We start from the raw sequence: 21,488 nt of genomic DNA on the forward strand, positions 1-21,488 counted from the left end.
ACCCAAATGTGATGACTGCAACAATGAATACACTCGAACAACTACATTTATGGTAAGTGTACACAACTGTACTTTCTTTAACTATCGAGTTAGTCTGTTGTTTGTCTTCAGACAAGGTCATAACAAGGCAGTGTGTTGAAAATTTAGTTTGATAGTGTAGTATTACTGTTGCATTTGTGAGCCTGCAGAGTGTTTTGTGAACGTGGGCCTATGACAAATATTGATAGTTCTAAACCAAAGCCTTCGATTGCAGATTGACCAGAATATGTCTTAAAGTGCCTTAGGAGTGTCATAGGTATCTAAGAGCAGATTCCTTTATAGGATTATGCAGCACTTGTTTTATTTTCCATCACCATTTGGATTTTCCCCATTTTGTTCTCGTAAATAAGCAAAGTATTAATTGATCAATGCCTATGACTGTTGAGCAGGATATGCAGAATCTTTTCAATGTGAAGTTGTTTGATCTCGAAGTTCATTCTTTACTGATGGGTTCGGAGCCAATCCCTCAGCCACGGCCAATTGCAAAGCTCGAGGTCTTCAAATAGCTCGAGGCCAAGTCACTATCCCATGATGCACCTGGAATTACCTCAGATCTAGTTTGCCGTTGCAATAGATCAGAGGTTCTGAATTTAGCTCGGGCCAGTAAACTGTTGATGTTAAGTTGTCAATCTCGCCTTCATTCTTGCTTGATGGGTTCGGAGCCGATCCCTCGGCTCCGACTCGGCACTTGCTTTAGCTCGAGAACTCCTTTTACCAGCTCAAGGCAGCCCCATATCCCATGATGCAAGGCAGGAAGTACCCAGATCTCGTTTGCCGCTTCGCTTGGGAGGTCTTCTCTTTACCAGCTCCTGGTAAGTAATTCACATTTGTGACATTTAAGCCCCTTTTTAGTTAAAAACTATTTGTTTTGATAGTTTAACTTTAAATTTAACTTTTCTGACAGAAATCCCTGTCTCTTTTAATTTTTAGTCAGTTAATTTCCCTATCCCATCCCCTGTTAGGGTGTGAGTGTTGGTATTTTTACTAAATACCTTTTTGGTATTAATTTAATTTAATTGGACTGGTGTGTGTGTGTTTTGTTAGGCACCATGTCTAAAGAGAGGGTTTCAGGTTTTAAGAAGTGTGACTCGTGCTGTCAGAAGATGTCTCTGACAGACGGTCACACTTCTTGCCTGTACTGTTTAGGCCCTCTTCACCTGCAGGACTCCTGTGCTATTTGTCACTCCTTCAGCCAGAGAGTCCTGCAGGAGAGAAGGAATAAGTTGATTCTCAGGGGTCTTCTTAAGCCGGAGGGCTCTCCGGCTAAGTCGGCCCCACAAAATCAACTAAATCTGCCAAGACCCAGGCTTCTGTTTCTAAGCCTGTGGCCTCGGCTCCGACTCGTAGAGTCGAGATCGCTCGGCTGGAGCCGATTCTGATCCACTAAGCTTTCGGCGCCGATGGCTATCGGTGCCGATCTGCTTTGACCACTGTGGTGTCGGTTCGACCGGCTCCGACACCCACGCGGCATCGGTGTCGGCTCCGATCGGCTCCGACACCCATGTGGCACAGGCATCGGTGTCGGCTCCGATCGGCTCCGACACCGTTACTGGTGGCTGTATCGGCTCGCTGGAGCCGATACATCGAACATTCTGCCGGCTCCGAAATCGGTGCCGACAGGATCAGTAATATCGGTTCCGATGACCCATTCCAGCAAGAGGTTGAGGTCTCCTTCCTTGGAGCCGATACTTTCGGCCTCGCCTCTTCTATCGGAACGGAGCCATCGGAGCCGATCTTCAAGGTCATCCAGGTTGTCAGACCATGACCTAGAGAGAGTGGTCAGTAGATTACTCAAGTCACAGGTACTGGCCCAAATGCTACACAGTCCGTCTCAGCAGACGACTGTTGGTCCACACCCCGTTACAGTTCCTCCTTCAACTCTACCCCAGAGCTTGGAGTTGGAGTCTTCGGGCATGGTTACTGCTACGGCTGGAGGACGGATACCCCCTTCTGTTCCTTCAGCCCCTACTCTTATCTCCTCTTCCTTAGAGGGATTCGTGGTCGGGCTTCCATGGTCTCCTCCGAGGGGGTGAGTGGCATCGGACCCTTGTCCGAACCCGCTCTTCCCCTTGGAGCCTCGGCCTTGGTGAGCTCGGCTCCGACATCTGCCTCGGAGACTTCCTTTTCGGTGGCCCCTGGAGTTCCTAGCTCTTCGGAGCGGGGTCTCTCGGACCTGCCTGGGAGGGGAGCATTCGAGGTGATGAAGAGTGTACTGGCCACTGGTATCAGTCAGCAGTCTCTTCCCGTAGCTCCTCCCTCTATTGTACCTGTTGACATCTCTGCCACTTCTCTTGCTACAGGACCCAGAGATCCTCCGCCTCAGGTTTCCCCATTGGGAATTTCCCCCTCTTCCGAGGATTCTCCTGATGTTTTGGGAGATCCTCCTAGGAAGAGGACTTGTAAGAGGAAGCATGTAGACTCCCCTGAGTCTGTCACTTCGGATACTGACTTTGATGAGTCAGAGGGATCCCCTAGATCCCCCTCTGAGGATGTCTCCTTCTCAGACATCCTAGAACTTCTGAAACAGAGGGGAAACTGGCCCACCAACAATCCCTCTGAGGATGAGTCAGTATACCTAGAGGCGTTTGGATCTCGGCCCTCCACCTCCTGGGTGTCTCCGCCTTTCGACCCCCTTATGCAGGTTATAGCACGAAAGGCGTGGACAGCTCCTGACTCTGTAGAGCCAGTCCCTAGGAGGCCTTCTAAATTTATAACTGCCCCTAGTGACAAACAATTCCTTACAAAGGGTGTCCCGCTGATGCCATGGTGGTGGCTGCGGCCACCAAAAAGGAACTTGCAGATCCTTCCGTGCCGTCCATCCTCCTAATAAGGACTCTAGGACCATGGATAGGTATGGCAAGCGGATGTTTTCCTCAGCGACCTTTGCTATGCTCGCTGAATTATCTTTGTCACTTCACCAGACTCCAGAGAGATATCCTGAAGGAGCTGGGAGAAGTAGTTCAGGATCCTACAGCTGCAGGGGCCCAAGAAAAGATTGCTTCGCAGCTAGGAACCCTCAATTCCATTGCTAACTCCTCCATGCGGCTAATATCTTATGCTGCTGATGGAGCGAGTAGAGCGCTAGGCACAGGTCTGGCTGTTAGACGCCAAGCCTGGATGCGGCTTTGTGATTTTGCGGATCCCTTTAAGGCGTCCTTCACAAATTCTCCCTTTGATGGCTCAGCTTTGTTTGGCCCTCAGGTGAAGGAAACCTTGACCAGGTGTGAGCAGGACGGCAAGACTCTTTCTGCTGTTGGAGTCCGTTTTTCCACCCCTTCTAGGCCTTATCCCAAAGGACAGAAGGGTGGGAAGATGTGGTTCCGTAAATCTCAAGGAGTCACGCCGGATTCACGTGGTCAGTTTACCCCTAGAGGCAGAGGGGTAACAACAACAGACGCTCTAGAGGCAGAGGGGTCCAAGAATCAGGGCAACAGGGAGTCTCTTCCTGAGAAGCCTTTTCAGCATCCCTGAGGTGTTGCCCGGCTGTCCCTCCTTGGAGGCAGTCGGGAAGATTATCACTGTACCCAGAAGCCTGGCATTCCCTCACTCAAGACAGATGGGTACAGTCGATCATATCCAAGGGTTACATAATTCCTTTCGAGGAAAGTCCCTTCCCTCAAGTTCCCTTCCAGATGTACCACCCGGTCTAAGGGACATTGCAGAGTTAGAGATCGCAAAACTACTGCGGAAAAGGGCCATTCAGCCAGTTACAATAGACCATTCAGGGCCCGGAATCTACTCAAGGTTCTTTTTGGTCCCCAAAAGACGGGAGACTGGAGACCAATATTGGATCTCAGCAGACTCAACAAGTCTGTCAGGAAGACAAGATTCCGAATGGTCACTCTTCAGTCAATTCTACCCTTCTTACAGAAGGACAACTGGATGTGCTCAATAGATCTTCAGGATGCGTACTATCACATCAAAATTCACAGACGCTCCAGGAGATTTCTCCGCTTTCGGCTGGGGTCCAGTCATTTCCAGTTCAGAGCCCTGCCCTTTGGTCTCACTACAGCCCCCAGAGTGTTCACCAAATGCATGGCAGTGGTCACGGCTCACCTGAGACGCCAAGGATTCCAGGTGTTTCCGTATCTCGACGACTGGCTCCTGTCAGCCACCACCAGGCATCAGCTTATACAAGCCAGGGATTACACAATAGACCTTTGTTCTCATTTGGGCATCTCAGTCAACTACGAAAAGTCATCCTTATCGCCCTGCCAGTCTATTACCTTCATAGGCGCAAACTTAAACACTGTTCGGATGTCAGCTACCCTTACAGAACAAAGAGTTTCAGACATTCAGACTCATGTCAGGATCATTCTGGCCAGCAAGAAGGTACAGGCCAGAATGGTTCTAAAGGTGTTAGGTCTTATGGCTGCGGCCATCACTCTTCTTCCCCTGGCTCGATTCTACATGCGCCTCCTTCAGTGGATGCTGTTCACACAGTGGTCATACCAGCAACTCCCAATGCGTCACCAGATTCTGGTGACACAAACATGCAAAGAACATCTTGCTTGGTGGATCACATCGTCTCAGGTTCACCAAGGCAGGTGCTTTGTACCTCCGTCCCGATAGCCACTGTCACCACGGATGCCTCCCTGATCGGGTGGGGGGGTCATTATCAGGGCAGGATGGTTCATGGGACGTGGCAACCGTTCGAGTACCATCTGCACATAAATGTCCTGGAGATGAGAGCAGTGCTTTTAACGTTGCAAGCCCTCAACGACTTTCTTCCCGTAGGGACAATTGCAGTCCACACAGACAACATGTCTGTAGTTTGGTATATCAACAAACAGGGCGGAACCAAGTCCTACCCCTTGTGTCGAGAAGCACTCAGACTATGGCAATGGGCGATCTCCTCTCATCGGTTTCTGGTAGCAACGCATATCCCTGGGAAAACCAACATTATAGCGGACAGATTGAGCAGAGCTATTCTCATGCCTCACGAGTGGTCTCTCAAGCAATCCATAGCGGAAGAGATTTTTCTGGAATGGGGTCGTCCATGTTGCGATCTTTTGCTACTCCCCAAAACAGCAAATGTCCAGACTTCTTCAGCCTCTTCCTCTATCAGGCCATCCCCCAGAGACGCTCTGACCCAGGATTGGCCCCAGGGACTTCTTTATGCCTTCCTCCTTTTCCTCTGATCCCTCAGGTGATCCAGAAAGCTACCGTTTGAGAGCCAAATTGATTCTCATTGCCCCTTACTGGCCTCGACAAGTTTGGTTCCCGTTCCTCCATCATCACCTTTTGGTGCAGCCGTGGCATCTGGACCCAGTGCCAGATCTACTGATTCACCAATCCGGTCAGCTGCACCGGTCAATCCCTTCTCTCAACCTCACAGCATGGTTGCTCCACTTCCTTCCTTAGCCAGGCTTCCTTTGATCTCTAACCCAGTTAGAGATATCATAGTAGCTTCACTAAAATCCTCTACCAGGAGGATTTACACAAGCAAATGGAAACGTTTTTCTTATTGGGCTAAGGCCCAAAATATTGATCCTTTTACTGCCCCTGTTCAGGCAGTTCTGGACTTCTTAGCAGAAATTTTCCATGCAGGCTCCTCTTCTTCCACAGTCAGAGTTCAGTTGGCTGCTATTTCTAATTTTCATGTCGGGATAGCAGATCATAATATTATGTCCCATAGGCTCTGCAGGGCCTTTTTGAAAGGAATTTTCCTACTAAAGCCTCCAATCAGGAATCCTCCTCCTCAGTGGGATTTAAATTTAGTGCTGACATCCTTGATTCTTCCCCCCTTCGAGCCAGCTGTTTCTTGTTCCCTGAAATATCTTTCTTGGAAAACTTTATTCCTAGTGGCTATTACATCTGCCAGGAGGGTGTCTGAACTTCATGCTCTTTCGGTTCGACCCCCCTATTTGGTTTTTCACAAAGACAGAGTATCTTTGAGAACTAATCCATCCTTTTTACCTAAGGTCGCTTCGAAAAACAATCTGAATCAATCTATTGATCTCCCTGTATTTTTTCCTAACTATTCAGATAGAGCTGAACAAAAGCTACATTATCTTGACGTCCACCGTCAGCTTAGATATTATTTGGACAGAACAAAAAAATTTAGGAAATCTGATCAACTTTTTGTTTCCTATGCGGATAATAAAAAAGGCCTTCCTGTTTCTAAAGTGACTTTGTCCAGATGGCTTTCTTCGGTCATCACTGAAATTTATACGATCAGAGGAAAACAGCTGTGCTCAAAACCTAAAGCACATTCAACTAGGAGTTTAGCTACTTCTACAGCTTTTCAAGCTAGACTGCCTTTAGACACTATTTGTGCAGCGGCCACTTGGGCCACTCCTCACACTTTTGTTTCCCATTACAAATTGGACTTGGCCTCCAGGGACAGAGCCAGTTTTGGCTCTACAGTCCTCAAGAGTTTGTTCCATTGAGCCACCCAGGATAGAGGTGCTAGGGACGGTCCCATCAAGCAAGAATGAAGGCGAGATTGACAACTTAACATTAAGAAGTTATGTACCTACCATAACGTTCCATGTTAGTTGTCTTCTCTCGCCTTCTTTCTTGCGACCCTCCCTCCTTCCCCCTGGCCTGGACAGACCTTGTATAAGAAACTATTATGCTAAAGACCATTCGGACCTGGTCCTTTTTCCATTTGTAAGTTTCTTCTTCCTTTGGGAAGTATTGTTTATGCTTGGTGTTATTGCCCTTTTGTCAACAAACGAGATCTGGGTACTTCCTGCCTTGCATCATGGGATATGGGGCTGCCTCGAGCTGGTAAAAGGAGTTCTCGAGCTAAAGCAAGTGCCGAGTCGGAGCCGAGGGATCGGCTCCGAACCCATCAAGCAAGAAAGAAGGCGAGAGAAGACAACTAACATGGAACGTTATGGTAGGTACATAACTTCTTATTTTCTAATTCTTTAGTATAAAATTTACATAGTTGTATTTAAATAGTTTTAGGAAGCTCTTATAGCTTTATTGTGTATATTTTTGCTATTTAGTCCCTTTCCCTTAGTGTGTGATAAAGCCTTTTAGTGGCCTCTTGTTTTAGGCCTAATTTAAAAGTTTTTTGCTAGTCAGAGTGTGCTTAGTCAGTGACTTTTGTCACATTGTTTGATATAAAAATTATTTAGTGTGTGTAGAGTTTTTTCTATTTAGTAGCTTAGCCTTCAGTTGTTTAGGAAGGGCTTAAAGTTATAATTACTGTTACAGTTTTTCTTGAGTGAACAGTAATTGTCTGACTTAGATATTTTATAGCATATTTAGAGTGTGTTATCTTAGCAGCTGTCTTCTTTTTTGCATAGTCTGCTCATATTGTGCATTAGACAATTGTGTGACAGTAAAGGGTTTTACTGTCATATATATATATATATATATATATATATATATATATATATATATATATATTTATATATATACATATATATATATATATATATATTGAACTTACATTTCTGCTGTGTGTGTATGTGATTTAGGCTCTTTTTTTTAAGGCTTATTGTAGTCAATTACTGCCAATTTTATATTGTGTGACAGTAATTTTTTCTCAATGGCTGACCAAGACAAGCACCCCAAGTCTGGGTTTAAAAAGTGCCCAAAGTGTGGCCAAAAGATGTTTGTAACAGACAGCCACATTAACTATGTATACTGCCTAGGAGCTCTGCATTTACAAGACAGCTGTGCTATATGCCATTCCTTCTCCTGTAGGGTGTTACAGGGAAGGAAGAGAAAATTGATTAATAGAGGGTTGTTGAAACCATCGTTTCAGGAAGCTTTGAGTGACCAAGATGGATACAGTAAGTCCTCAAAGTCTTCCAAGACTTCAGACTTGGAAGAAATCAAAAACGTCTTTGACTTCGGCTCCACTACCATCAGAGCCGACAGTCTTTACCTTTCAGAGCCAGTCTCCAGTCTTGGAATCGGTGTCTGAAGCACCTAAGAGTCCACTACTCCATTCGGTACCACCTTCGGTACGCTCCTCTTGATCCTCTGTAAGGCTGTCAGATCTGGATGTGGATCATGTGGTGCAGAAGATGTTATTGGCACCGGCCTTAGCAAAAATGTTATCTGCTTTGACCCAAATGGCTTCAGAGTCGAAGACCCTTACACTGACTCAGTCTATTCCTCCTCTGAGCCATGCTGGTCCTTCAGAGCTGGAGGAGGCAGACCTGATGTTAGTGGAGCCCTCGAAGCCAATGCCTGCTCCACTGTTTTTGGCTCCGTGCACTCTGACATCCTCGGTGCCGATCAAGGACTCTAGGAGCTGACACTCTGTGGTCGGGTCCGGGGAGGACAGTCGGACCGACTTGTCAATTCCAACTTTGCCTCTCGGAGCCTCGGCTCGGATGAGCTAGGCTCCTTCCTCGGGCTCGGAGCCCACTGTCTCAGTGCCAGGGGTAACAGTTTCTTCGGATCCATCGGCTCCCTTTCATCAAAGTAGAAGTGCTTTTGATGCCATGAGGAGAGTCATGTCTCCTAGGACATCCTCGACCTCTGGTCTGCCTTCCTCCTCCCCAAAAGTGCCTGTGTCTGCTTCTGCCTCACATGTCCTGACCAAGCATAGAAATCCAGAGCCTCAGGAAGCCCCATTGGGTGGCCCCTGCTCTTCTGAGACCTCACCAGAACCTTCCACTGATGTGGTTCCCAGGTAAAGATTGTGTAAGAGGAAACATCTAGACTCCTCACAGGAGTCTCTAACATCAGATACTGACTTAGATGAGTTAGAAGGGTCCCCATGGTCCCCCACTGAGGATATCTAATTTGCTGAGATACTTGAGATCCTTAGGCAGAGGGGTGACTGGCAATGCAAAAGCCTTACTGAGAATGAGTCAGATGTTGTTCGTGTTTCACTGTTGCAGTCATTACATTTGGGAAATCTGCTGGCAGGTTGCCCTCAGTCAGCCTGATTAACAAAGTCTTGGGTCCTGCTTCAGTTGCTGTCCCTTCCTCCATGATGTCAGGTCATCATGGGTATAAAACATGCAGCCAACGCTATTACATCAGTCTTTCTTGCCGTGTGGTGCCCGAAGCCGGAGCAGTTCGCAAGTGCCGGTCGGCCAACTCCTGAAATTTTCATTTTCAAGTTTCAGAACCGAAGTATTCAACTAAAAAGCTAAGTACCCCGTTGGGGAAACTTTTTCTTGCTCCTTACCAATGTCAGTAAAAGTTAATAATTGCATTACTTGTGGAAAGCAAATACCTCATAAGGATTTTCATTTGTACTGTATTCCTTGCCTAGGCTCTAACCACAATGTACCTTGCTGTCGGTTTTGTGCTAAATTTAATCAACGCACTATTAAACGTCGGTATATTTTTGCTTCACGTTTTAATTATCCAGAAATGTCATCTGTTAGCAATCCAACTACTGGGATACTTAAAAAAAGCAAAGAAAAAGACAGAGACAGGCCGTCGAGGTCCAAAACTGATGACGCTTCTCCTAAGCCAGTTGCCAGTTCGCCGTTACTCATTGAGGCGCTTTTGCAGTCCCTGATACCCACTACTTCTGATTTGCAGGCCTCTACTGAGACCCATTCGGAGTCCAGTATGCTGCAAGATGCTTCAGTTATGGAACCCGTGGATGTCTCTTTCTTAGATGGGTCCGGAGCCGCTGTGCAGGCACTGGCTTCTGAGGGTGTTTTCAGACCTACAGATTTGTATATTAGACCCACGCCATCTTCAAAACTAAGGCCAAAATCTAAATCTATGTCTGAAAAAACGACACCTGGGCTACGTGTTCAGGCCCCTGTGCCTAAAAAACAAATGATCAAAATAGCTGAAGATTTAATTACTCTGATCAGGGGTAGCCAACCCCTCCCCCCTTCTAAGAAACCTAGGCAAGACATTGATTATGAGTCTTCTGAACAGGATTCTATTTCTTCTGCCTCTTCTAATGAACAGGATTTGTCTATACCTACTTATGAGGATTCAGATGCAGAAGATTCCATTCCTTCTGCTTCTCCTCCTGAGGATTTTTCTTTTGGGGAAATTTTGCATACCTTAAGGGAACATTTCCACTGGGAAAGTCAGGATTTCTCTGAATCTAAAAAAAGACTTAGGGATTTTCTTCTTCCTCAGCATAGGCCTTTGGCCATACCTCCTGTTCTAGACATTGTTGATGTTTTTTCAGAATCTAGTATGACTCCTGATTCTCTGCCTCTGGCTCCTTGTAAGCCAGACAGATACTACAGGGTTCCTGACTCCCACAAATTCCTTTTCAAAAATCCTATTGCTGACCCTGAAACCATTTCTCAGGGTCCCAAGGGCATTAAGGCCTCTACTGCTAAAAATCCTACCCCTTCTGATAAAAATTCCAGGGTGATGGATAAATGGGGTAAGAAGGTTTACACGTCTGCAACCTTGGCAATCAGGGCTTTAAACTGTCAATTTCATATGCATAAATATCAACAGCATATCATGGGACTATTTAAACAGAAAATTATGTTAATTTCTGACTGTGTGGAAAATAAAGATTTTCAGGATTTATTACATTCAGCTGAACAAGTTGGAAAACATACTTTGCAATGTGGTTTTAATTCCTTGGAGGCCTCTTGCAGTGCTTCTGTAACTGGATCTGTGCTAAGAAGGCATGCTTGGCTCAAACTCTGCCTGACCATATTAAAGCAAAATTGTTGGATGCTCCTTTACAACAGGACTGTCTCTTTGGTAATAAGGCTGAAGATGTGTTAAAAAAAGATGGAAGATAAAGCTAAATCTATGCAAACTGTGAAAGATTTCTTACAAGTGCAACCTCCAAGATTTAGTAGGCAATGGCCTACTAAAAACTGGTCCTTTCCAGACTCCTCGAGAGCCGCTCAAGTCAAATCTAGACAGTCCAAAAGCTCCAGGTTTCAGTCACAAGGAACTTTTAGAACAAAACAATGGGATGCCTCCTCCTCCAAATCAGGAAGCAGCAAGGCACCTCCCTATGGTAAACAGTCTCAATCACTTCCCTCTACAATCACCAAGCACTTTAGCTGCCCCTTTGGGGGGAAAACTGGCACTTCATTCACAAAACTGGCAACTTATTACCCAGGACAAATGGATTTTAAATATAGTATCCCAGGGATACAGATTTCACTTCCACACATTGCCAATCCCAAATGGATGGCCAGATCTGCCCCCAAATCAGTGGGCAGAGGCCCAGAAACAAGTTCTGTCCTTCATGAACATGGGGGCTATTCAACCAGTATCAGAAGAGGAAAAGGGACAAGGTTTCTATTCAAGACTTTTCGTGATACCCAGAAAAGACAAATCATGGCATCCAATTCTGGACTTATCCACTCTAAACACATTTCTGGACATTCCAAAATTCAAGATGCTGACTCTCCAACAGTTACTACCTATGCTAGGCAAAGATGCCTGGTTGGTAACTCTAGACTTAAAAGAGGCTTACCTGCATATCCCAATCAGGGAATATTGCAGAAGATACCGCCACTTCAAAGCAGGCTATTTACATTATCAGTTCTCTGCGCTGCCCTTTGGCTTATCTACTGTGCCCAGGGTCTTCACAAAGTGCCTGGCACCAGTAATTGCATTTTGCAGGCAAAGAAATATTCAGATGTATCCATACCTGGATGATTGTCTAATTCAGGCAGAAAACAAGGACATTCTTCTAAAGCATCTGGCATTTGTAAAAAGGGTTCTAACTTGTCTAGGGTACACCATAAATGAAAAGAAATTACAACTGGTACCCTCTCAAAAAATTACATTCCTGGGTGCAAGCTTGAATACAGCTGTCCTGATGACTTACCTTACGCCAGAAAAGCAAATTCAATTGGTGACTTATTTCAAACAGGTGGCCACAAAAACCCTGCTATCTGCAAGTCAAATTCTGCTAGCTTTGGGGTTCATGGCCTCCTGCATTCTTCTAATTCCATATGCAAGACTGCATATGAGGAAACTTCACTGGTACTTAAAAAGTTTATGGAGTCAACATTGTCACAGCCTGGAAACAGTTATTCCTGTCATACCTTGCCTGCAACTAGAGCTCCTATGGTGGGCAGGGGCCTACCACCAGAACAAGGGACTGACATTCACTCCACCCCCTGCCGCCCAAACCCTGACTACAGATGCATCAGACTATGCTTGGGGGGCTTATCTGGCAGGGAAGTGCATTCAGGGCAAATGGAGCCCAAATCAAATGCACCTACATATCAATCAGAAAGAGATGCTAGCTGTGCAGAATGCACTGACAGCCTTCAAGGACTACCTTCATCCAGGACAACTACTGATAAAAACAGACAACACCACAGTTATGTGGTACATAAACAAGCAGGGGAGTACACACTCCTACCCCCTTTGCAGACTAGCCATTTCTCCCCGGGCCTCCGCTGAAAACAGGCTCTGTGGAACCTAGTCAGACATTCCCGGTCAACAAATGATAAATAAAATAAAAAACATGGCCTTGTGCTCTGAATTGTGGCAAGGTATCCAACAAGACACTAAATTTATAGCAACTGCATACAAATTAATTAAGGATTTGAAATTTCAGGACAAAATTTTGCTTTCAGAGTATTGGGTAAACAAAGTAACAGTAACAGACAATCGGATATTAAAAGCAATTGATATAACTAGGAAATCAGTTTCTTTTCAAAAACTGATGTACACGCAATTGATGATTTGGAACAATGCATATTACACACATCTTAGATTATATAAATTTAACCCTAGGAATTCTCCAATTTGTCCATACTGTGCAGATCAAACAGCGGATCTTCTTCATATGTTCTGGAGTTGTAAATGCGTATATAAACTTTGGAACTCTCTTAAAGTACAACTGTAAAAGATGGGTTATCAAAGTTCTACACTGTCATGGGAATTTATGATTCTACACATTCCTCCAAGAGAGCTTTCCAGATCGCAAACTATTATTTGTATGAATATTTTTTTGCTGATGAAACTCTATATAGCCATAAATTGGCTAGAACCACATAAGACATCATGGAATAATTTTAAGCTTGTGGCTATAAAACATATACTAGCACATAAATTACTTCTGAAACAAACTAACAAAAATATTAATAACCCGAAAATATGGGAAAAGGTCTTCAATATTATATTAGCATGATACTGATTTTAGGAATATATTAAATATAGGAAGCATTTCATGTAGATATTGTATAAATGGTTTGTAGTAGTTATAGTGTATTATGTGTGTGATGTTTATTGTATTTTTGTAATGTTTTTGGAAAATATATTTCAATAAAAATTTATTATGGAAAAAAAAAAAAAACATGGCCTTGACCTGTCAAATACAACTACAAGCTCATTCCTGCCAGGAAAGCTAAATACTCTGGCAGACGAACTAAGCAGAAATCTTATGGACCCACACGAATGGAAACTGGAACCACAAGTTTTCAACATGTTGACATGCAAATGGGGGAGCCCAGACATAGATCTTTTTGCCTCACCCCAGAACAATCAGTTGGACAAATTCTGCATAAGAATTCATCACAAAAAAGCTTGGAAAGTGGATGCTCTATCATTCAGCTGGAAAAAACTATCAGCCTATGCTTTCCCCCTCTGCCTCTGCTCTCCAAAGTTCTACTAAAAGTCAAACTGGACAAATCAAAAATAATTCTGATTGCTCCAGACTGGCCTCGCCAACACTGGTACCCACTCCTGCGCAGTGTGTCACACCTTCCTCCATGGCACCTGCCTCAGACACTTTACCTACTGTCTCAGCAGAACTACCAAATTCTGCACACTCAGCGCCAAACTTTGACTCTTGCAGCATAGCTAATCAACTAATTTCACCCTTGGCATCCCACAGCAAACTTGTGATGGATGTCATTTTGGAGGCTAGAAGGCCTAGTACTAGAAAATCTTATGCTGACAAATGGAAAAGATTCTGTGCCTGGAACCAGTCACAAGGAATAAGCACAGCAATGTCCAATATTCCTCAGATTCTGCAATACTTAACTGAGATGCTTCACAAGGGCATGTCCTTTTCTTCCATAAAAATCCATGCCTCTGCCATTTCAGCTCATTACAATACAGAACCTCACCTCTTCTTTCATCCTCTGCTAAAACAGTATCTCAGAGGGGCCGAAACTTAAGACCACCCAGGAGAGCTCCAACCCCTGCCTGGGACCTCAATTTTGTATTGGAAAAACTCATTCTCACTACTTTCAAGCCAGCTGCTACTGCAGACTTAAAATTTCTTTCCTGAAAAACAGCTTTCCTTTTTAGCAGTCACTTCAGCTAGAAGGATTTCTGAATTACAGGCCCTTATGGCAGTGGAGCCTTTCATTATTTTTCATGCAGACAGGGTGTCTCTCAGGACCAATCCATCCTTCATGCCTAAGGTGTTATCCAGTGTGGCTCTTATTCAGACCATTCATTTGCCAACTTTCTTTCCCAATCCACAGAACAAGGAGGAATGAATTCTGCATTCATTGGATGTACACAGACAACTTAGATTTTACTTAAACAGGACAAAATCTCAAAGAAAATCTGAACAGCTACTGGTGGCATTTACTGCAGGGGCAGAGGTAAAGGTTATTTCAAACCAGACTATTTCCAAATGGATAAGCCATTGTATTAGTTTTTGCTATATGCACCATGGTAAAACTATCCCCCAGGGGATCAGATCTCATTCCACCAGGGCTGCATCTACCTCTACAGCCTTTCTCAGAGGTGTTTCTACCAGAGACATTCTAGAAGCTGCTACCTGGAGCTTGGTTCATACGTTCACCAAACATTACCATCTACTTTTCTTCTCTAAATCCAGAGGTGGCTTTGCCACTGCTGTCCTGCAGGGCCATATAGCTGGTTCTAATGCTATATAAAATCCATCCGCCCAACCATAGCTTTGGGAATTTACCCAAATGTAATGACTGCAACAGTGAAACACGAAGAACATAGTATAGTTGTGTACACTTACCATAAATATAGATGTTCAAGTGTATTCACTGTTGCAGTCCTGGTTACCCTCCCTCCAACCCCCTGTTTTTCTCTTACTATGCCTCTGCTTTCCTTAACTATGCTTAAAAGCCTTTTTGGTGTATTTGCTTTTGTTTGGAGGCATATATTTTTATGTTTTTAATTACTTAAATATTTGTCTCCCCATTTGGGGGGGCACTTGACATTGGGGCAAGAAAAACTGATGTAATGGCGTTGGCTGCATGTTTTATACCCCTAAAGACCTGACGTCGTGGAAGAAGGGACAGCAACCAACGCAGGACCCAAGACTTTGTTAATCAGGCTGACTGAGGGCATCCTGCCAGCAGGTTACTCAAATGTAATGACTGCAACAGTGAATACACTTGAACATCTACATTTATGGTAAGTGTACACAACTGCAATTTCTCCTGAAGGCTTTCGAGTCTCAGCCCTCCACCTGTTGGGTATCACCACCCTTCGATGAGCTGACGCAGCTGGTCTCACAAAGGGCATGGGAGTCCCTGGATACTATGGAGCCTGTCTCAAGGAGGCCTAATAAATTAATTTCTGCCCCCCTTGACAAAACCTTTTTAACAAAAGGTGTTCCTGTTGATGCCATGGTGGTGGCGGCAGCCACCAAAAAGGAAATGTCTGAGACTTCCTCATCTATCCATCCTCCTAAAAGAGACTCCAGCATTATGGATAGGTATGGGAAGTGCATGTTTAGTTCATCGACTTTTGCCCTTTGTTCGCTAAACTGTTTAACCCATTTTACTAGGTTACAAAGACATCTCCTTAAAAAGTTAGGAGATGCACTTCAGGGTACAGTAGCTGCAGGAGCTTCCGACAAAGTTGCCGCCCAGCTTGCTACCCTCAATTCTATTGTCAACTCATCCATGCGCCTCATCTCTTATGCAGCTGATGGAATGAGTAGGGCAGTGGTACAGGAATTGTTCTTAGGAGGCATTCCTGGATGTGTTTGTGTTCCTTCGCGGAGCCCTTCAAGTCATCCTTTGTGAACACTCCCTTTGATGGCTTATCCCTTTTTGGGCCTAAAGTGAGGGAAACCTTAACCAGGTGTGAACAGGACAGAAAGACTCTGTCTGCCATCAGAGTCCGTTTTTCCACCCCCACCCGACCCTACCCTAAAGGTCAAAGCAGAGGAAAAATGTGGTTCCAAAAAGCCGAAGGAGCCTTTCAGTACACAAGTGGTGAACCCCCCTCCAGGGGTAGAGGAGGGGGCAATAATGCAAGATACCGCCCTCATGGCAGAGGGGGTCCGCAACACCAGGGCGACAGAGATCACTTCTCTGGGAAACCCTACCAGTGCTCCTGAGAGGAGGCCCAACTGTCCTGCTCTGGAGGCAGTCGGGGGTTGCTTATCTTTGTATCCAGACTCCTGGTTCAAAATAACAAAAGACAGCTGGGTACAAAGTATCATTTCCAAAGGATACTTCATCCCATTCACCACACCCCCTCCAATCATAAGAAAAATTCCGGATGTTCCACCCAGTTACAGGGAACAGGCAGCAATAGAGGTCCAAACGTTGCTAAGAAAGAGTCATCCAACCAGTCCCAGCAGACCAGACAGGATCCGGAACTTACTCAAGATTCTTTTTGGTCCAAAGAAGACGGGGGACTGGAGACCCATATTGGACCTCAGCAAACTGAACCAGTACGTAAAGAAAGAGAAGTTTTGGATGGTCATGCTTCAGTCTATACTTCCCTTCTTAGGGAAAGACAATTGGATGTGCTCGATAGATCTCAAAAATGCGTACTGCCACATAAAAATGGCTAGGCCATCCAGGGATCACCTGCGCTTCCAGCTGGAAGCCAGTCATTACCAGTTTCGAGCCCTACCCTTTGGTCTCACTACAGCCCCCAGAGTGTTCAAATGCAAGGCAGTGGTCACGGCTCACCTGAGGCATCTAGGATTCCAGGTGTTTCTGTACCTAGACAATTGGCTCCTTACCGCCACCACCAGGCATCAACTCACTCAGGCCAGGGAGTCCACTCTGTCACTCTGCAATCATGTGGGCATTACAGTCAACTCAGAAAACTCTGCCATGTCGCCATTGCAGCATATCGTTTTTATCGGGGCAGAGTTGGACACCACCACCAAACTAAGGCTTCCATTAGAGTCTCTCTTCTTCATCAGCATCTCAGCCTCCTGATATCAAAAGACAGGGCACCAACATCAGAAGTTCTGAATTTATTAGGCATGATGGCAGCAGCAATTTTAGCCATACCACTAGTTCGTATGCACATGCAGATACTACAGTGGCTGTTGTTTACTCAATGGTCTTACCAAGAGCTTCCCATGTCTCACACTATAATGATCACAGATTCCTGCAAAAAGGACCTTCAGTGGTGGTTGACCTCACTTCATGTCACGATAGGACACCCATTTGTGCTACCCCCTCCAGCAGCCACAGTGACCACAGATGCTTCCCTGATAGGGTGGGGGGGCATTTTCAGGGAAAGACAGCCCAAGGCACATGGACCGATCAGAGACACATCTTCATATCAATATCCTGGATATGAGAGTGGTACTTCTGGCATTGCAGTACTTTCAGGACTTTCTTCCTCTGTGTACGATTGCGATTCAGACAGACAACATGTCGGTGGTCTGGTATTTGAACAAACAAGGAGGAACCAGATCTTACCCCATTTGTTGAGAGGCCCTCAGAGTATGGCAGTGGGCTGTTTCCACCCAGCGCTTTCTGTTGGCAATTCTTATCCCGGGGAAATCCAGCGTGATAGCAGACAAGCTCAGCAGGGCTATCTTGTTGCCCCATGAGTGGTCCCTCAAGAAAGAAATAGCAGACAGGAGATTCCACAGGTGGGGCAAGCCTTGCTGCAGACTTTTTGCCAGTTACATGAACACGAAATGCAGAAGCTACTTTGCCCTCACTCCTCCTCCGGGAGAAGCCCGAAGGGATGCACTCATACATGCTTGGCCTCCGGATCTCCTCTATGCATTTCCTCTAATCCTGTTGATACCCAAAGTTCTACAGAAAGTAAAAACCCTGGGAAGGACCATCATTCTAATAGCCCCTCATTGGCCTCATCAGATTTGGTTCCCCTTCCTTCGACTTCATCTTTTGGTGGATCCTTGGATTCTGGACCCAGTTCCAGACCTTCTAACCCATTCATCGGGGGATCTTCATCCCTCTCTGCAGTCCCTGAAGCTGACAGCTTGGCTGCTCCAGTTCCTATCATAGCCAGGTTCCATTACCTTTCCAATGAGACAAAACAGATCCTTTTATCTTCTCATATATCTTCTACTATGAAACTATATCTTAGCAAATGGAAGAAATTTTCTATATGGGCCTCTAAAAATAATATCAATCCTTACAAAGCCCCTATGGCCTCCATTTTAGAGTTTTTGACTATGATTTTTAACAAAGGAGCCGCAGCAGCAAAAGTTCGTGTTCAATTGGCTGCTATTTCTACTTTTCATCTTGGATTTGAAGGGTTGAATATCATGTCTCACAAGTAATCTAAAGCCTTTCTCAAAGGGACCTTTCATAATAGACCACCTGTGAAATCTCCCTATTCTCCATGGAATCTAAATTTTATGCTTTCCCGGATAATTCTTTCTCCTTTTGAACCAGCTTCCTCTTGTGACCTCAAATTTTTATAATGGAAAACCATCTTTCTGGTAGCTATTACTTCTGCCCTCAGTGTCAGAGCTTCAGGCTTTATCCATCAAGCCTCCATATTTGATATTCCATGCTGACACATTTTCACTTAGAAGAAACCCCTCCTTTTTGCCCAAAGTTTGCACTGAAACCAATCTCAAGTAGACTGTTGATTTGCCAGTCTTTTTCCCCAACCATTCAAACAGTTTAGAGTATATGCTGCATAAGCTTAGCTTGATATTCACATACAGCTCAGATTTTATTTCGATAGAACAAAAGATTTCAGAAAATCAGACCAGCTTTTTGTTTCATTCTTGGACTCCAGGAAGGGTAGACCAGTGGCTAAAACAACTCTGTCTAAATGGTTATTTGATTGTATCACCTTTGCCTATTCAGCTGCCAATATGCCTTTGCAACACAGGATTAAAGCTCACTTGACCAGAGCAGTTTGTACATCATCAGCCTTTTCTGCCAGGCTTCCCATTGATGATATTTGTGCAGCAGCCACTTGGTCAAAACCTCATACCTTTATCACTCATTACAAAGTTGACGAGGCCTCCAGGGACAGGGCCTCCTTTGGATCCACGGTCCTGAGAAATATACTCCCGTGACCTAGCCGAGGTTGATTGTGCTTGGGACGCTACCCATCAGTAAAGAATGAACGGCGAGATTGAACAACTTCACATAAAGAAGTTATGTACTTACCATAACGTTCCATGTGAGTTGTTCATCTTGCCTTCATTCTTACGTCCCTCCCTCCTATCCCCTCCTGGGCTGAAAGATGAGCGAGATGCTGGATCCATCCTGGTTACTCAATCCTTCTATACCTTTCTCTAGGGAGTGAAAGAATGACATATGGTATTATACGCAGCAAACAAGATCTGATGTAATTCCAGGCACATCATGGGATAGGGACTTGGCCTCAAGCTATTTGAAGACCTCGAGCTTTGCAGTGTTTCCTATATAGCCAGTCCTATGGTAAGCCATAAGGTAAATTAAATTAAGGTGAGTCATACAGTTAAGTGAAACTGCAACACCGTTCTTGTAGGGGTAAAAGTACTTATGTAATATTCTGCGTTAGCGTGCCTCTATCAGTAGAATGTCTCATGTAAAGAACAATGCTTGCTTTAATAATACTGTTTTGTTTTACAGATTGGCTTTATACTATATCCACCTAATGGTGCAGAATGGAATCTCCTTGACAGCAATAATATGATGTTTGTCACAATGTGCTTTTGCTGGCATTTCGCCTTTTCAATCCTTGTCGTGGCTATCAGTTATAGTATTGTTTACTGGTAAGTTTAATAATGGGAGACCAGTTTTAAAATGTTTACTTGAAGTAAATTTACTTTTGTTACACCTCAGAAAATAAAATAGAAATTACAACAATTCAAACAAGAATGAATTGAGAAAGGTTTAGGCAGGAACTCGCATTCTTTGAGGCACTGTACTTTTGCTATTAGTGGGTGACGGGAGATGCATTAAATTATTGTATGCTAAATGTGAATCTCCACTCGGTTTTTAGATGTTATTATTTTGCAAAGGTGTTGTGCTTCCCTGGTTTGACTAAAATATGTTTCTGTTTCTTACAGTACTTGTAGTATATTTTTTATTTAATTCAGCATTAAAGTGTGTTAGGTGTAATTGAGTAACATAGCGTTGTTCAAGAGAGTTTGGGAATATGTGCCAATCCACTGCAGCAGTCCATTTTTGTTTAGGAAGAAACCTTGTGATTTTTTTAATTCCTCTTTCTGTTGTCTACATCTATCCCTCCTGGTTAAGAGAGTAATGGGATGCTGGGATTTATTTTCTAAATATATGAAGTTTCTCATCTAAAGTTATCTGTACCCATCTCCTTTTGTATTTATTTACTTATTTTCTTATTTTACCTCCATTTCCTAGAAAGAAAGTAAATGTTTATCATCAAAGACAAACCACACATTCCACACGCACACAAAATCAAGAAACCACAAAGCGAGCTGACACCACAGGAACAAGAATAAAATTTAATGTTGAGCGCTTTCGTCACAAATTGCAGTTGACTTCTTCAGAAAAAACAGAGCATCACCCCTCAGCTCCTTAAATACTCATTACAAAGACATCATTAACAGGTGTGTGTTGAACACCATTTACATTTAAAGATACAGACTCCCTTTTTCTTACATACAAAACTAAAAATCATGTTGCACTGCTTATGATATCTAATAATGTTAAAAACTTCATGCCTAAGATGTTAACATAAAAAGTTTGCTTTTAGTTTAAAAAAACTAGTCAATGACACCATGTCATTCAATCCTGGATTACTGTTGGCATTAACCTTAAATTGCCGTAACAGTTCTTTATATTCAAGTAAATATTCCATAGGGCCTCCTCTCTCATCCTCCTAAGTTGTTCAAGAGCTGTGAATTTGAAATTGTGACCTGGGTAGGTATTGACATGTTTGGCCAGTGAATTTTTTAAATTTACTTTCCTGATGTCATATAAATGCTGGTAAATACCTGTTCGAAAGGCATTCTTGGTTTTGCCTATGTAAAAACAGGCACATGTCTGACAAATACCAGCATATATGACATTCTTACTACTACAATTGTACTTATGTAGTAGTTTCACCCATCCATAACCTTTAAGGAATACGCTATCACCTTCCGAGATATATTTGCAGTGGGTACACTGTCTACATTTGGACATTCTCCCTTGTTCTCCTAAAGTATTACCACCTTTTTCTCCTCTCTAAGATGTTTTTAACACAGATGTCCTTTCTATACACAACCACTGGGGCATCCCCAATTCTCTCTCTCAAATCTGTGTCCCATGACAAAATAAACCAATTCTTGAAAACAATGTCCTGAATCAGTGGGAACTGGGGTGTGTAAGTTAATATAAGGCCATGGTGGAAACTACCAGAAGATGAATTACTGTTCTCCAATAAAGCACACAGTTTGGTAGTTTCCACCATGGCCTTAT

The 21,488-nt window shown here is 44.1% G+C and overlaps 1 protein-coding gene across 1 annotated transcript in view; it reads left to right on the top strand.

The window, feature by feature from the left end:
• Positions 1-21,488, top strand: part of TMEM45A (transmembrane protein 45A) — a 419,816-nt gene that overhangs the window by 268,723 nt on the left and 129,605 nt on the right. The window contains exon 5 of the mRNA XM_044071333.1: positions 19,677-19,819. Coding sequence (XP_043927268.1) covers positions 19,677-19,819 — 143 coding nt within the window. The remainder of the gene's footprint in view (positions 1-19,676; positions 19,820-21,488) is intronic.

This window comes from Protopterus annectens, chromosome 5.part0 (assembly GCF_019279795.1).
Source record: "Protopterus annectens isolate FY-2018-M chromosome 5.part0, PAN1.0, whole genome shotgun sequence".
In the NCBI taxonomy this organism is placed as follows: domain Eukaryota; kingdom Metazoa; phylum Chordata; order Ceratodontiformes; family Protopteridae; genus Protopterus; species Protopterus annectens.